At 48.6% G+C, this 18,010-nt stretch overlaps 1 protein-coding gene across 1 annotated transcript; it reads right to left on the bottom strand.

The window, feature by feature from the left end:
* Nucleotides 1-2,019: 2,019 nt before the first annotated feature.
* Cd300a (CD300a molecule) lies at nt 2,020-16,044 on the bottom strand. Its single transcript, XM_075990029.1, has 7 exons — nt 15,865-16,044; nt 12,801-13,178; nt 11,801-11,930; nt 8,523-8,620; nt 4,755-4,792; nt 4,309-4,416; nt 2,020-2,752 (listed from the first exon to the last, which is right to left on the bottom strand). Exons 1-7 carry the CDS (start codon nt 15,929-15,931, stop codon nt 2,603-2,605), a joined length of 969 nt encoding a protein of 322 aa, XP_075846144.1. The 5' UTR covers nt 15,932-16,044; the 3' UTR covers nt 2,020-2,602.
* Nucleotides 16,045-18,010: the final 1,966 nt, after the last annotated feature.

Raw genomic sequence — 18,010 nt, 5'->3', positions numbered from 1 at the left:
AAGGGTGGCCTTGCTGCAAGGCTGCGGTTCTTTGTGCAAATTCATCATGATTTTTGTGCAAGGCTGTGGTTTGGAAAGAGTCTTTGGTGACAGTTATTGTCATCAAATAAATATACGCAATGATCCTCTTCATAAATGTCTCTACCTGGATGAGCCCGTCAGAACAGAGATTGAATTTTAACCCAGGCAGGACCTTGGAGTGTGACAGTAAGTAATAAGAGTTAATAAGAAGCCTGAGCTAATGGGCCAATTAGTTTATAGTTAATGTAGACCTCTGTGTGATTTCTTTGGGACTTAACGACTGTGGGAACTGGGCAGGGCAGATTTCTGATCATCTGTTACATCTGTTTACTGAAGGTCCCCAAACGCCCTGCAATGAGGGAATGAAATACATTGAGTAAATGGATGAACGAAGGGATGAATGAGTGATGGATGAATGAGTGATGGTGGAATAAATGGATAAAAGAGCGAGTGGATGAGCAGATGGCTGGGTGAATGACAGGCAAATGAATGAGTGAATGAATGAATGAAAGCTGCCTTTGGGCTGACCTGCCCTAGGCAACACAGCGAGGAGCCAGGAGAAGGAGAAGAAAATGAAGGAAGAGACATGTCCTTGGGAGGAAAACTAAGTGACCTCTGGTTGGGCACGTGGCACTTGGGCCTTCCCATTATGGATGACTCACACCAGGAAGTAGGGCTCTCCTTTCCCTGCCCACCCCTCCTAGTTGGCAGTCTAGTTTAGTGGCCGGACTAAACCTACGCGCCTTCGCTGTTTGTGGTTCCAGCAGTCTATTTTGGGTCACAGCCTCCCCACTTCCTCCTTAAGTCTCTTGAGCCCTATCTGCACAATCCAGTGCCCACTGCTTTTTCAAGTGGAAAGAGTCATTGATTGGTAGGTTTGGGGCTGAGGCGTGGAACAGAGCCGAGAGCACAGCAGTGCTCTGTGAGCTCTACCCACAATCCCTGCTGCCCCCCAGACTTCCCCGACACTGTGGAGCATGGCTTTGGGCACGCACCATCTGCACGCGTATGTTTCTTCCCCTTTTGTGTCTCAGAACGTCAGTACAAGAAGAGCGGGAAGTATCTGGGATGGCTCATGGGTGTGCATACCGCAAGCACAAACACACGTGGTGGGTGGGGTGCATGAGCTGGAATCTAAAGAATCCAGGCTGGGGAGTGCCCTAGGTTTAGATTCCCCAGCACTACAAATAATGGGCAGGGTGCTACACACCTCATGGATATTCCCAGCACTAGGGAGGTAGAGGTGAGGAGATCAGACGTTCAAGGTCATCCTTGACTGGACAGCAAGTTCAAGGCTAGTCTGGGCTATAAAGGATCCTGTTTTTAAAAAAAAAAAAAAAATCTAAAGAAATCACGAGCCGGGCCCTGGTGGCGCACGCCTTTAATCCCAGCACTCGGGAGGCAGAGGCAGGTGGATCTCTGTGAGTTCGAGACCAGCCTGGTCTACAAGAGCTAGTTCCAGGACAGGCTCCAAAACCACAGAGAAACCCTGTCTCGAAAAACCAAAAAAAAAAAAAAAAAAGAAATCACGAATAGCTATCACCTCTCCACTCTTTGGAGAGGTCTTACCCTTGAAGTTGCTTCTGGAGCAATATGAAAAGTTCTAAGAAAAATTACTGCATCAGATGTGGTTTTCAAGGCCCCTGTGGCTGCTGCGGGCTGGAAACACTCACAGCCACCTTTGGATTCAAGTTTAAAATTACCCTGGTAAGAAAATACTCCTTTTTTTTTTTTTTTTTTTTTTTTGGTTTTTCGAGACAGGGTTTCTCTGTGGTTTTGGAGCCTGTCCTGGAGCTAGCTCTTGTAGACCAGGCTGGTCTCGAACTCACAGAGAGTGTCTGCCTCTGCCTCCCAAGTGCTGGGATTAAAGGCGTGCGCCACCACCGCCCGGCAAGAAAATACTCTTGTGTGTTCTATGGGGGAGCAACGGTTACAACTTACCCTCTCCAGCCCAGTAGTCACATCCTTCCCAAGCCCTTGTACCCCAAAGGCTCCTCTGATTTCACAGCTGGGCTTTAATATGGGGCTACAGGCATATAACCGACATTGTTTTCTTTCTTCTCCCTTTAAGAAGATGTTTTAAGCTTTATTTCATCTTTTACCTAAGAGTCCAGAGGAACTTGCCCCTGACCTTGGAGTCATGGGCCAGGCTCCTCCCTCAGAGCTCGGCTTTGGTTCTCTGTGAGAAGGGGGAGCTGGTGTTTCGTGCCTCCGCAACTCCCCTTTCTTCGCATTCTCATTGGTCTTCACGGTTTGTCCATATTCCCCAGAGATCATCGACATCGCTGCTGGACAGACACTACAAAGATAACACCAATGTCCTTATATATGAACCATGTCACTTCCCAAAGCCCCAAGGGATGCAGCGGCTATGTCTTCCACACCCAAAGGTAGAACGAAATGCAGGCTAAGAGGAGAGAGCCAGTGGGGACAAGCCTCTGTCCCCATGGAGCCTTGGTTCCTGCTCATCTTGAGTGAAGCCAGCTAGGCTCATGACATTGAGGGCAGCAGCCTGCAGGCAGGTCAGGAACATGATGGTCACCATTGAGAGGATCAGGTGACAGGAAGTCACAGGTGAGGGTCAGAGAGGCCTTCTCTTGGGCTTCCGGACCTCACTGTACTCTGCTTCTGTGTTCTGAGGTGGCCGTGGGGAATTCCCGTTGGTGTGAGAATCCTGCCTCTCTGAGTCAAATGCCATGGATGCATAGTGGAGCTCTTCCTGGCGGAATCCCTGCGGAAAGAGACCCCAGGTTCAGGCCGAGAGAAGAAGGGTACACATATACCTTAACAACTGAACTCACCGACCCACCTGGTGAAACCACAATGGGAAGTCCCCGTGCTGGTTAAACCATGGCCAGCAGAAGCAGCCACAATGACACAACAAGTCTAAGGTTTACTGGCTGTGTTTGGTCACAGACTTACTTGTCCCAGAAGGAAAACAAAGTTAGCTTCCAACACATTTGCAATCATTAGCTACTAGGTGATACCAGGCTGTGGAATAATCTTTTGATACATTGTGAAGATGTGTTTCTCTGGTTGGTTTAATGAAGTGATAACTGCCCAGTAGATAGGCAAGAAGAGGTTAGGCAAGAGAGCCAGACTGAAAGGATGCTAGGAAGAAGGGCAGAGTCATGGGGAGTCGCCAGCCAGATGCAGAAGGAGCAGGATGTGTAGAAAATGAGGTGACAAGCCATGAGCCCTGTGACAGCACATAAGATAAATGTTGGTTAATTTAAGTTATAAGAGCTAGTTAGTAATAAGCCTGAGCTATCAACTGAGCTTTTATAATTAATAGTAAGTCTCTGTGTGGTTATTTGGGAACTGGCTGGTGGCATAGATGCTTTTGCCAACAATGTCAGGCTATTGCCAGTTCCATAACTGGGAAGACATGAGGACATGTCAGATGGTGAAGGGATGGGGTTTGCAGACACATGGCATCATCTGAGGAACCAGAGACAGCCAGCTGCTTAAAATGAGGACATTGGGGTCCCTGCCCACATCTCATTCTCAAAAGATACTCAGTGGTTGAGAGCACTGGCTGCTCCTCCAGAGGACCTGGGTTCAATTCCCAGCATTCATATGGCAGCTCACAACTGTCTGTAATTCAGTTCCAGAGGATCCAACACCCTCAAACATTCATGCAGGCAAAACACTAGTGCATGTAAAATAAAACTAAATGAATGATTTTTAAAAAGACACTGGCACAAGTGAGGAGAAGTCATGGCTTGGGTGATCCAGAATGGGTGTGGGACAGAACCCCTCCCTGTTTCCTTCATGAAGCAGGATCAGCGGCCTGGGTTGAATGGGACCAGAGCAGACACATTCAGGGAGATGGGTCACTTTTTCAGAATACGTCATCCATCTCCTGCCACCAGACTATGACATCCCATGGGCATCCGAGAAGGGTTCAGTGGGCTCTGAGCCTGGGGTGGGGGTGGGGAGTCTCCCTAGAGAGCCTTTGATTTTTAAATCTCCCTCAGCTTCTGTTTGACTCTGCCTGAAAATGGCAGGTCTAAAGAATTGATACCAAAGAGATGAAGGCACCAACGCTAGGAGAAATAGCAGATTGTGATTGATTGACTGTCAAGACCTTAGATGCTGGCCACTCCCGTAATCCTACTTCCTATTCCCAGCTACCTGGTCTTCCTAAGGGCCTCCACCTGACCCATCTTCTATATAGCCATCCCGAACCAGTGCCTAGTTCTCTCTCTGTCCTCCCCCACCCCAGTGTGGTACCCTTGCATGACCAGGATCCTCGTGCCACGGGAACCGGGCTCTCAGACTTACCACTGTGCTGTATTCCACCTCCACCTGTCTTGGTGGTGCCGGCTCTTCCCTCAGGGACAACGTATGCAGCTGTAGATTCACATACTGGGACTCGCTCTGCTCAGCAGCCTGCAGAAGGTCGGGTGTCATCCATGGAGTCATCCCTCCCACCCCTACCTCCCCACCTGCTCCTCTGAAGACATTTCCCACCTACTTCACTGTGCGACCACCCTGCCTCCCCAACCCTGTTCTCTCTAGGATCCCCCCCTTCATCCAAGTCCACCGTCTTGGCCAGAGGGGGACAGACTGGACAGAACTTGGGACAAGAGTTGACCACTAGATCTCCAAGTGCTGTTCTCCTGTTCTGGAACAAGTTCATCTGCCCAGTCCAGGGATTCCCTGGCTGCCCCCTTTTACTCCCTTTCCGTCCAGCCATCACAACACACCTCCCAATGTAACTACCTTACCTGCCGGAGGTTCTGGGATACTTCTGGATGCTTATCAGCTAGAGACAGAAAGAGAAGGAGGTGAAACTGCAGACAAAAGTGGGCAGGGAGGAGAGGTGTGCTATACTCTGAAAGGCTTTCCTTGGAGACTTCCACCATAGGTCTGGGATTTCTAGGACATTCAATATTAGTGGAAATGCTATAATATGTTAAGTATAAAATTACAGGTTTAAGTGGCATGAAGTTTTTGTTTTGTTTTTTGAAGTGGGGGGTGTCTTGCTATGTTGCCCAAGTTGCTCTCAAACTCTCCTAATCCTCCTGCCTCAGTCTCCCAAGGGTTGAGAGTACAGAGATGACCACCTTGCCTGTCTATGAAGGAAGATCTCTAGGAAATCACACATGGGGCTGGAGAGATGGCTCAGAGGTTAAGAGCTCTGGTTACTCTTCCAGGGAACCTGAATTTGATTCCCAGTGCCCACATCAGTCAGCTTACAACTGCCTGTAACTCCAGCTCCAAGGGATGTATGCTCACTTCTGACCTTCAAGCATTACACACACACACACACACACACACACACACACACACACACCAACACACATATACACTTAATTAAAACATGGAATTTTATTATATTTTATTTTTTTGCTGAGCTTTACCAATACAAGGTAGGAAATTCTTTCAGAATTCCCTACTTCATAGGAAAGTCTGTCAGATATGCTAGGCCTTTAGGCCAAAGATGGATGCCCTAGCATTGCAGAGGCGCCTTTGATGACTGTCCAGGTAACCAGCTGTTTCTGTCATTTCTCACAGTTTTTGAAAGTTTCTTACTTGTACTTCCTGCTTACTCAGATAATGTTTTTTTCTTCTCAAGTCTTTGATGAAGTTCAAGACTAGATAATTATAGTTATAGTCTTTTTTTAGCTATGATAAAAGATAAATTTGATATAAGACTTTAAACTCATCAAGATAGAATAGATAATTAAATTTTCTCTAATTTTGTCAAATACAGATGGACTAAATATTGTAACTGTAATTCTTACTTGATAACTGTTTTGTTGTATGTAATTTTACTATGTTAAAACCTTCCTGCTAGGCAGTGGTGCTACACGCCTTTAATACCAGCACTTGGGAGACAGAGGCAGGTGAATCTCTGTGAGTTCAAGGCTAGCCTGGTCTACAGTGTGAATTCCAGGATAGGCTCCAAAGCTACACAGAGAAACACTGTCTCAATAAAACAAAAAGGCAAACAAAACAAAACAGAGTTAAAAACCTTCCTTTTGTTTAGACAGAAAGGGGGAAATGCTGTGGAATAATCCTACTGTACACTGTGAGTATGTATTACTTTCACTGGTTGGTAATAAAGTTGATTTGGCCTATAGCAAGACAAAATAAGGCTAAGCAGGAAAATCAAACTGAAAATCAAAAGATGAAGAAGGGCAGGGTCAAGGAGAGTGCTGCGAGCCCGTTGCCTGAGAAACACGACATGCTAAAGAATGAAGCCATGTGGCAAAATGTAGATTAATAGAAATGGGCTCATTTAAGTTGTAAAAGCTAGTTAGTAATAAGTTAGCATATATATACATGTATATATATACATATATATATATATAGTAATTAATATAAACTTTTATGTGATTATTTGGGACCAGGTGGTTGGGACAAAAGAAAAGCTCCACCTCTGTTTACAGGGTTTTTGCTGTTGTTGGTTTGGTTTGGTTTTTGTTTTTGTTTTTTTGAGACAGGGTTTCTCTGTAGTTTTGGAGCCTGTCCTGGAACTTGCTCTGTGGAACCAGGCAGGCCTTGAACTCACAGAGATCCTCCTGCCTCTACCTCCCTAGTGCTGGAACTACTGTCCAGCCCATAAATATTTTTCTCCACATTTTCTTTCTTTCTTTCTTCCTTCCTTCCTTCCTTCCTTCCTTCCTTCCTTCCTTCCTTCCTTCCTTCCTTCCTTTTTTTGGTTTTGGAAAGAAATTTTAAAAAATAACATAGACATAGATAAAAGACTGGAAGGGACTCACACTCCTTTAATACAGTGACTGATTTTCTGACTGATGGGCTTTTGATTTATCATGTACCTCAAATAATTTCTTTCCTCTTTGTTGCTTTTACTTACTTCTTAGGTTTCCTACAGCAATCCTCTCCTCGCCCCCTCTTTTTTGCTTTGTTTCTTGAGGCAGAGGCTTCCCTATGTAGTCCTGACTGGCCTCAAACTCACCGCAATCCTGTTGCCTCTGTTCCCACGCACAGGGATTACATGAGCCAACGCACTCTCTAACATCTTTCCTAAAGGGGAAGCTATCTGTGGGGTCACAGTGTTTCTGGGTGAAAGGCACCCAAGTGAGTGTGCTGAAACTCACAGAACTGGAGCTGTCCAGGCTGGGAAAGTCCCATGTGGTTAGTCGAACCACATGAGGGCTGCAGCTCAGGAGGCCCCCCAAGAGAAAATGGAGAGCCAGACAGTGGTGGAGGACCCTTCAATCACAGCACTCGGGAGGCAGAGGCAGGTGGATCTCTGTGAGTTCGAGGCCAGCCTGGTTTACTACAGAGGAAGTTCCAGGACAGTCAGGGCTACACAGAGAAATCCTGACTTGAGAGACAGGGAGACAGAGAAAGACAGAGAGTCCAGTTGGAAAGGGAAAACAGTTCTCCTGCTTTGCCAAGATGCTCTGAGGTGGCCGCTGCCCCGTGGGCAGCCTCCAGGAGCAGTCAGTGACAAGTCTGAGGCCTGGGGTCCCTGTGCCACCACCAACAGCACACAGCAGCCCAGACGACAGCTGTAGGACAGAGCTGCGTCATTTCTGCTACCAACCCTCACTGAAGCCTCAGGAACGTGAGCAAAGATGGCCCTGAGGGCCCTGTGCTCATGAAGTCTCAGAACAGGAAGGAAGCCAGCAGCTTCCCTGGTGGAGGCCAGACCCCTGTCCTTCCGTCCTTTTGTCCCTCAGTCCCTGTGCTTACTCACCGTTCTGGGTTTGTTGAGAACATGCTTGCTGATGCGCCCTACACAAGTCCTGTTTGTCAATCTTAACTTGGGGAGGGTGGGACTTTGGGTCCCCAGGATGCTTCGCGGGGTCCCTGTGTGACTAAAGATACTAAACCCAATAATGACTGGGGACCTTCTCCAGCCACGGCCCAGGCTTGAAGCGGGGCACAGGGACATGAGGTGGCAGCCAGGGATGCTGCTGGGAAGCATCTAGTACAAAAAGAACCATAATAGCCAAGGTGCAGGGGGTACCCAGCAGGGCCTGAGGCCCTCAAGGAAAAAGTCCAAGGAACGGAAATCTGAGGGCAGTTCTTGGAGACTAGGGAGTAAGCCAGGGAAGGCCAGCGGCGGCAGTTTCAGCCTGCAGAGTAAACCCAGGAGAGAGAGGGAAGCTGAGGCTTCTGCCTCATAACCAAAAGTCACAAGAGGTGGGGGGAGGAGGGGGGAGTGGGGTGGGCAGGGTGCACTGGGGAGGCCTAGCAGCCCCGCAGAGAGTCTCTCAAGAGTATGGGAGGCCACTGAAGGTTTTAAACGGAAGAAGACACTGCCCCATGGGACAAGCACTTAGGACCCAAGAGAAAGGCCTCTAGGGACCTACCTCCTGAAGTATGTAACCACTATACAGAGGGACAACTCTGGGGCCCTCCCTCTAGGGTCAACTTGAGTGTGAGCCCTGAGGGCTGAGGGCGTGTGCTTCACGTGGTGCCCAGTTTTGATGAATGAGGACAGAGGACACGAAAGACTGTGACTAAGAATCCACCCACCCTGGAGTAGCGACAGAGGACGCAGGGAGCTAACTCACCTTTGACCTGACGCTTCTGGAACATCCTCCAGGCCAGCAGAGAGGTCCCCACCAACAGGAACAGCAGAAGAGCTAACACGGACAGCAGCACCGGGAGGCTTTAAGGGGAGGGAGTTAGTTATTCAGGGATGGGAATCAAACCCAGGGCCTCATGCACGCTAGCCCTTGCATCTACCACCAGCTCCTGACTTTCAAAAACAGATACAGAAAGTCAGTGTTTTTTTTTTAAAGGAACTGATGAGATGCCTCAGTGAATAAAAGCGCTTGTCACGCAAGCCTGAGGTCATGAGTTCAAGCCCCAAAGCCCATAGCAGATGGCGGGGACTGACTCCTGAAAGTTGTGAGCACTTATACACTCTCTCACACACGATAATAATGATAAAATTTTATAAATCTGGGAGTGCTCTGGAGGCAGAGGTAAGTGGATCTTTGTAAGTTCAAGGTCAACCTGATCTATACAGCGAGCTCCAGGCTAGGCTATGTAGGGAGACCTTGTCTCAAAAATACATTCATACATACACACATACATTCATACATACATACATACAAACAAACATACATACATACAAACATACATACATACATAGGGTTTTTGGTTTGCAGTTTTGCTTTTGTGTTTGTTTATTTGGTTTTGGTTTTTCAAGACAGGGCTTTTCTGTGTGGCCCTGGCTGTCCTGGAACTTGCTCTATAGACCAGGTTGGCTTCAAACTCAGAGATTTACCTGCATCTGCCACCTGAGTGCTGGAATTAAATGCATTCACTACTATACTATATAATACTATATATACTATACTATATTTTATATACTATAAAAATTGTATAAAGGTCAACAGCACAGTGATGTCTATCTTTACATCTCCTTGTTACACACACACACACACACACACACACACACACACACACACACTGTCAAACCCAACAATGCAAGGCTCTGCCTGCCTTGAACATCTCTAGGTTAGTCTCCAAAAGCAGCATTCTCGGGTCCTGCATTTTGCCTTGTCTGGCAATCACATTTTGCCTCTAGGTTGGCAGAAAACTTATGGGAAGGTTTCCAAGTGTAGGGTAGTGAGAAGGGGACAAGCTGTGGTACCTGAGTCCTGGGAGAGAGGCCATGTGTGTCCCAAGATAGCTTTGAACATAGCCAACACATTTGTAAATCATGACATCATGTCACAATGTCCAAAGGTTGGACATTCCTGCCTGATGCTGGGGAGTTTGCTAATAGGAGCACCTTTGTTGTTTGTAAATGAATGGTACTTTATAGGAGTGTCCATGGACCTCATGCATTTGGCCCTGCGTAGTGATAAATACAGCCCAACACCAAATTACAAATTTACTTATAATATGATGAGGTGGGGAAGTGGTTTTTTTTCCCCTGATGTTTTTGTAACTTGGCTGCACGATTCCTGAGTGTGAAGTGTCTAGATGGCAATGTTGTGGCATAGTGTCAAAAGTCTAGGTGTGCCTGTCCATAGCTAAGAGGGGAAATGACAGCATGAGGCTGCTCACCAGGACCCAAATGGGGTCAGACATAGGACAGGGGCTCTCACCAGCCTGCAGAGAGGGGAGGGGCTGCAGACAAGTTCAGCCACATGCCAGCAATTCAGCCTTTGTTGCCTAATTCACAAGACCCCAGTAAAAACCCTGAAAAGAGCCAAATGGTGGTGGCGCACACCTTTAATTCCAGCATGCAGGGAGGCAGAGGCAGGAGGATCTCTGTGAGTGTGAGTGAGTTCCAGGACAACCAGGGCTACATGGAGAAGCCCTGTCTCGAAAACCAAAAAGGAAATAAATAAGTAAGTAAGTAAGTAAGTAAGTAAGTAAAACTGAAAAGGAGATAGGGGGAGCTCTTGGTGGAGACACACAGAGGCCCCTGGTGGTGAAGCACCCTGGGCACTACCTAAGATAAATGGTACTGGGGCATTTCTTAGGATTCTCCCAGTCTGGCCTTGTTGCCTCTTCAGCTGTCTCCTTGTGATCTTTATCTCTTTTATTTGTTTGTTTAATTGTTTTTCGGTTTTTTTTGTTTTATTTGAGACAGAGTTTCTCTATGAAATATTCCTGACTGCCCTGGAACTTGTTTTGTAGACCAGGCTGGCCTTGAATTCACCAAGGTCTGCCTGCCTCTGCCTACCGAGTGCTGGTATTAAAGATGTGCACCACCACCGCCTGGCTGATCTTTATCTTTTATCCTAAAACCATTTTCATCAGTGATGACTCTAGTGAGTTCCTGAACCCGAGGAGTCAGCGATAAAGTGAGAAGGGGACAAGCCATGGTACCTGAGTCCTGGGAGCGAGGCCACATGTGTCCCAGGAAAGCTTTGAACGTAGCCAACACATTTGTAAATCTTGACATCATGTTTATTGCTAGAAGTTAGAAATGCAGGGGCCAGAGCCCTTAGCCTATAGGGTCCACACTAACTCCAGTCAGTTCCAGGATCCATTTGCAGCGCCCAACAGAGTCGGAGCGCACAGTCTGAACCCTGGAAATAGTGATGACAGGGAGATTTCTGTCCATGTCCTCCATAAGGCTCCATCCATAAGCTCATATATTTAAATACTTGGTCCCCAGTTGGTGGAACTACTTGGGAAGGATTAGGAGGTGCGACCTTGTTGGAGGGGATCTGTCCCTGGAGGGTGGACTTTGAAGTTTCAAAAGCCCACAACATTCCCAGTTAGCTCTCTCTGCCTTGTGACTGTGTCACGGGGCAGGAGCTCAGCTACCACTCCAGTGCCACGCCCGCCCCCCTGCTGCCGTGTTCCTATCATGATGGTCACGAACTCTAACCCTCTGAAACTGTTAGCCCCAAATGAATGCTTTCTCTGGTAAGTTGCCTTGGTCGTGGTGTTTTATCACAGCCATAGGGAGATAACTAAGACATGCGGTAACATGAAGATCATGACGAGGCACAAAAGAGAACATTCTATGCGGCCCTGAGCCATGTCTGTCGGGATGTCACCAGCCCCTTCCCTGCTACCCTCCTTCCATCACACTCTGAGCTCTCCCTGTTTAGTGTCGGCAGGCCCAGGGTGGTGAGTGATCTATGGTCTCCTATCTGGACTAGAGCCAATGACACAGGAGTGTCTAGCCAGTGGGGTATGACAGCAACACATGGCCATGATGCCTACTTAAGCCCCTCTGAGGAGAAGGGCCACCACCTTCAAGTCAGGAACCAAGGGTTCTCACCCCAAGCCCTTATAGTTCTGGAACCCCTTCTCCTGAGGAGACCACATGACTGGGGTGGCTACCTCCAGGTCAGGGACCAGGGCACCTCACCTCAGGCTCGGGGGCCCAGGATGCTCATGGTGTTCCTTCAAGGATCCTCGGGTGGGACCCTCGGTGGTCAGACTGGTGATTAGGCTAGTGGCCAGGCTGGTGGGCACCGGAAGTGTCCCTTGTGTTGATGCTGGAGATAAAACCACAGATCAGACCAAGTGAATCTCCTCAGACTCTGCCCCTGGCCAATGGCTTCCTCCCTTCCTCCCTCCCTCCCTCCCTCCTTCCCTCCCTCCCTCCCTCCTTCAGTCCCTCCATCCCTCCCTCTTTCACTCCTTTCCTCCCTCCCTCCTTCCCTCCCTTTCTTTCTTCCTTCCTCCTTTTCTTTTTTTCTTTATGTTTTGAGACAGGATCTCAATACGGGGTTTACAGCCCTAGCTGCCCCTGAACTTGTAATCTTCCTACCTCTGCCTTCTGAATGCTAAGATCACAGGCCTTCACCACCCAAAACAGCTGCCAGCGGGTTATTTTTGAGGTAATTTCTTACCAACGAAGGAGCAGGATGGGGTATCCTCCTAGATCAGCTGTTCTTTTGCAAGTATGACACAACTGACACCCCCAACACACCTGAGTCAAAACCACACGCTAGGTCTGCTCTCTCAGCCACATGCTGCCAAAGGAAAGTAGCTGCAAAGCTGGCTTGTCACTCGTGAAAGCTCCCTCTGCACACAGCACTGTCACCATCTGTCCCCTACTGACCCTCTGCTCAGCCCCCAACACACCCCTGGATTCTAGTTTCCATGGGTCACTCCACAGGACACAGAACTCTGTGCTGGCCACACTCTGCTCTCTCTCCTCCCATCCCCTGACAAGCCAGCACCTTCCTTCCCACAGGATGCAGCTACTCCAGTATGCCACCCTATTGCCCTGTCCTTGTCTGTCCCTCCTCTCCATTCCCCACCACACACAATGTACTCTCAGGCTCTAAACTGATTCCCGCCCAGAAATTCCTGCCACTTTGCAGCTGTCATGATGCTATAGTGTTCATTAGGGGACTTACCTGGGAGCTGACTTGGAATCATAGACACCACAACCTCGAAGGAAACATCAAGCCCCAAGGAGAGATCAATCTTCCACCAGGAGCCATTGATAAGCGGTACATCCACTCTACAGTTGTAGGTGCCTGCATCCTCCCAGGTGAGGTTCTCCATGGTCACTATGAAGGTGAGGTTGGCTGGGTGGTCCCTGATGGACACTCGGCCACTCCTAGCTTCTCTTCCAGGTCTGGTCTTGACAATCTCTTCACACGATAGCCGCAGCGAGCCTCTGCACCAGTATTTGTTGTTACTCTTGTATTTCTCCTCATACTGACACCGCACACTCAGGGATTCCCCCACGGCGCCTGTCACGGTGCTGGGGCCACTCAGAGGGACACAGCCTGGAAAACACAAACACCAATTCTGCATCCTCACAGCTGGATGGGATGTAGGTCCTCCAAAAGTTCCATCCTCCATCCCCTCATTTCCGATCAATCACCCCAAGTACCCTCTCCTCTGCCCTGCTTCTTCCTTCAACCTTAATCCCCCTCCCAGTCTCTCACACTCAGTAGGGCCTCAAACATGGCAGCCCTGGGCATCTCAGGACATGGGAGAATAGCCACACCCCCATGTGCTCCCACCACAGGAATATGAACCAGAGCAGAAGACGGTGGCCAGCTGTATACCCTGCTCCCCCAAAGTCCTCATGACCCTGTGACCAGGAAGGGGAGTTGGGGGTGGGCAGAAAATGGGAGGACTGGCTCTCTCCACCTAGGTTTACTTTGCTGACTTTGAGGTTCTGCCTTTTTAAGATTTTGTTTTAAGGTTTATTATATTTGCATGTTTGTGTGTATCTGTGAGAGTTTATGTGCACCACACACATGTATGCAGAAGCCCCTGGAAGCTAAACTAGGACGTGAGGTGCCCAGAAACCAGAGTTAGAGGTGGTTGTGAGCCACTATGTGGGTTCTGGAAGCCAAACCCAGGTCCTCGAAAAGAGCAGTAAGTGAACTTGAGCACAGAGCCAGCTCTCGCCGATTTTGCGTTTATTTTCACTTATGTGCATACGTGTTTACGTGTAGGCTCGCGTACAGTACAGTGCCTGCAGCGGAGGAGAAGTTCCACTTGTCTCTGCACCCTCGGCTCTGGGGATATAGACACAGATCAAGTCCAGTTTTTAAGTGGGTGCTGGGGATCCAAACGCAGCCTCTCACTTTGTCCACTAAGTCATCCCCCCAGTTCTGAAGTGCTTAATAAGTAAACACCAGTTCCCAGCCCTCCTATGCCTTTCCCGGTCCCCTGGATGCTTCTCCCTTCTCCCCCTGCCCCCCCTCCACCATAGATGGCTGACTTTGCACCTTCCACCTCTGCCCTCAGCATGGCACCTTCAAACCTCCTTAAACCCTGAAGGGAATAAAAGAAGAAGAAAATCCAAACAAATAAAAGGGAAAATAGCCTAGATGATGTTCAAACTTCTATAAATGTGTAAACTCAGATAAAACCAATATTTGTTTCTTTGTTTTGAAGCTACAAATGACCAATATAGGCCAAGAACAGAACATTTTGCTTTGTCTTTCTTTCTTTTCTTTCTTTCTTTCTTTCTTTCTTTTTTTTTTTTGAGACAATGTTTTTCAACCTGGCTGGCCTGAAACTAAACCACAGCCACCAGCCCTCACTGTGTATGACTTGTCCCTTTTTCTAACAGCTGAGTGCAGAGCGAGATGCTGGCCTGAAACTCACTGTAGTAGACGAGGCTCAAACTCACCGAGGTCTGCCTGCCTGACTCCAGAGTGCTGGGATTAGAGACTCCTTTTCTTTGGGGAGTGGTCATTTATACATTGCCCCTGCCCCAGTGGATAACCCCACACCCATATGCACAGAGGCCGTGTTCGTCAGACTCAATGGTTATTGAAAAGACAATAATAATAAGAAGTTGGGATGGACTTGGGTGAGGGCTGGATATCATCAAACTACATTGTTCACATCCGGGATCTTTTCAAAGAATAAAGAAAAGTAGTTTGTGGGGTGTTGTGGCACACACCCACTTTCAGTTTCTGCCGCAGTAGCCTGCAGCTGCCACCAAAGCAGTTAAGGCATGGTTTGTCACCAGGTGCCTTTCTACAGCCAGCTATGCGACATGTGCACCCCTCAAAGTGCCCACCAGACACAGCCCACTCTCTTGTCTTTTGCTCCTTTCTTGATTCTCTTGCCTTTCCAGTTAATCCCTTGTTCCTCTTCCCAGGTCTCTGCCTGTCTTTGCCTGCCTGCCCCTCTCACGTCCCCATTCCGACATGGCCTTCCCTCTCCCCCTCCCCCAATAAAACGCACGCACTAACTCTGCTGCGCCTGCGCGGTGTGTTGCTTAGTGGCACACCTTGGCAGGGCCACTGAAAGCTGCCTGCTTCGCCTTTCTTTTTTTTTTTTATCTTTACACTCTAGAGGCAGAGGAAGGCAATCATGGTGAGTTTAGGGTTAGCCTAATCTACATAGTAAATTCCAGGGCTACACAGTCAGCCCCTGTCCCAAATGTAAACGGGGAAAAAAATCTTCAAAGAAAAAAAGACTAGCAGGGGGTAGTGGTCCTGCCCCTCAGGCAGATCTCTGAGTTCAGAACAGCCAGGGACACATAGAGGAAACCCTGTCTTGAAAAACCAAAAACGAAAGGAAGAAAAGAAAATACAAGACAGACAGACTAAATCTCTTCACAGACCTCACCACCAACAGGCACCTCTCCAGGGTCTCCCAGCACAGCCCCTGTCCCCACACACTGGTACCACCTGCTGTGCCCTCCTCTTTCCTGTTCTAACCCATCCAAAATTCTTCTCGGCACCCATCCAAAATTCTTCTCGGCACCCCTCCAGGGCAGCCACCAGCCCTCACTGTGTATGACTTGTCCCTTGTTCTAACAGCTGAGTGCAGAGCGAGATGCTGGCCCCTTCCCCCAGCAGTGTGAACATTTGGCCGTCCACTTTACACGGAGGACGCAGGAGCCACGTTCTGTCTGGTGCACAGAGGAATCCAGACTCCGGTACCGTATACGGCATTTCCCTGAGGCCTCCCACCCTCCTGGGCAGACATCCTCCTCACCTGGAAGCCAGAAAAGCAGCAGCAATAGTATTTTGGGCAGCCACACAGCTGAGGTCAATTGGGGCATTTCTCCCACACACAGTCCAGGCTGGACCCGCCACGGTTCAGACCCGTCGGGGACGGTCAGTCTCTGAGCGCCCACTTCTGCTTTTTGTTGTGTCTAGCTGTTTTGTTTCTGACTTCTCTTAGTTCTGTTCCTGGAGCTACTGAGAAAATGAAAGAATCTGGGGGCTCCGAGGCCAGCGGAGGAAGCCCGGGTGCGGCGCAGATCCCATGACTGCCAGGGTGAGATCTGTAGCTCTCGGGTCTGCTCGACCCTGGGCAGGGCCAGGCTTCTTTCTGATTGGCGCCTAGTCACTACTCTTGTGGGCAAGATGGCAGCCTTGTGGGAGGAAGTTCCTGCTGCTTCTGCCTGGGTGGTACCCACTGTGAGAACTTCCTGGGATCTCTGCTTCCATGAACCCCAGCTCTAGGCCTAGACCCCCAAACATTAATAGCTCCAGAGTCCCTGAAGGGCTCCTGGTCTTGGAAATGAGTCTTCTAAGTCAGGCGATGGTGGCGCACGCCTTTAATCCCAGCACTTGGAGGGCAGAGGCAGGTGGATCTCTGTGAGTTGGAGGCCAGCCTGGTCTACAAGTGCTAGTTCCGGGACAGGCTCCAAAGTCACAGAGAAACCCTGTCTCGAATAAACCAGAAAAAAAGAAAAAAGTGAGTTACAAGACAGCCAGAGCTATACAGAGAAAGAAGGAAAGAAGGGTTGGTGTTAGGGGAAAGAAAGAAAGAAAGAAAGAAAGAAAGAAAGAAAGAAAGAAAGAAAGAAAGAAAGAAAGAAAGAAAGGAAGGAAGGAAGGAAGGAAGGAAGGAAGGAAGGAAGGAAAGAAAGAAAGAAAGAAAGAAAGAAAGAAAGAAAGGAAAGAAGAAAGATGTTTTCCATTTGCCCTGGAGCTCTCCAGGCTGTGACCTTCTTTCCTGGGTAGAGGTGCCATTGAACCTGAGAAGGTATCCAGACAGCCTGCAGGTCCCCTTTCATTTCTCTGATGGCCAGGTGCAGAGGCACAATCCTATTATGTAACTACTCTGGAGGCTGAGGCAGGAGGGTCCCTTGAGGGACAGGGGCAATAACTTCACAGGTCAACGAAAGATCAGTAAGAAACTTTGTATTCTAGATACTTAGTCAGTGAAGAGACGCCATGACCACAGCCACTCTTTTTTTTTTTTTTTTTGCTTTTTTGAGACAGGGTTTCTCTGTGGCTTTGGAGCCTGTCCTGGAACTAGCTCTTGTAGACCAGGCTGGCCTCGAACTCAGAGATCCGCCTGTCTCTGCCTCCCGAGTGCTGGGATTAAAGGCGTGCGCCACCATCGCTCGGCTCACAGCCACTCTTATAAAAGAAAGCATTTAATTGGGGCTTCTTATAGCTTCAGAGGTTTAGACCATTGTCATCCTGGCAGGAAGCATGGCAGCTTGCAGGCAGACACGGTGCTGGAGGAGGAGCTGAGAGTTCTACATCTAGATCCCCAGGCACCAGGAAGAGAGATACACTAGGACTGGCTTGAGCATTTGAAATCCCAAAGCCCACCCTTAGCAACATACTTCCTCCAACAAGGTCACACCTCCTAATCCTTTCAAATAGTGCCACTCCCTGGTGACCAGATATTCAAATCTATGAGCCTATGGGGGCCCGTTCTCACTCGAGCCACCACGATATTTTTAAACTAAAAATAAAACATATTTGTTCGCTGTGCAGTGGTGGTGCACACCTTTAATCCCAGCACTGGGGAGGCAGAGGCAGGCGGATTTCTGTGAGTCTGAGGCCAGCCTGGTCTACTCAGTGAGTTCCAGGATAACTAAAACTACAAAATCAGACCCTATCTTTAAAACTAAAATTTATAAAACAAATTATATTTATATATTTGTGTGTGCCTGCTTATTTGTGTGTGTCTGCTTGTCTGTATGTGCACCATGTGTGCAGTGCTTGCGGAAGCCAGAAGAGGGCACCAGATCCCCCACAACTGGATTTACAGATTTCATTTCATTGTTCTGTTCTGGTTTGTTTTGTTTAGCTTACACTTCCAGGTAGGTCACAATCCATCACTGAGGGAAATTAGAGTGAGAGCTGAACCAGGAGCCAAGGAGAAACGCTGCTTA

The sequence above is a fragment of the Microtus pennsylvanicus genome, chromosome 11, assembly GCF_037038515.1.
Source record: "Microtus pennsylvanicus isolate mMicPen1 chromosome 11, mMicPen1.hap1, whole genome shotgun sequence".
NCBI lineage: Eukaryota > Metazoa > Chordata > Mammalia > Rodentia > Cricetidae > Microtus > Microtus pennsylvanicus.
The sequence above is the reverse complement of the archived record's forward strand: the minus strand, read 5'-3'. Positions and strand labels throughout refer to the sequence as shown.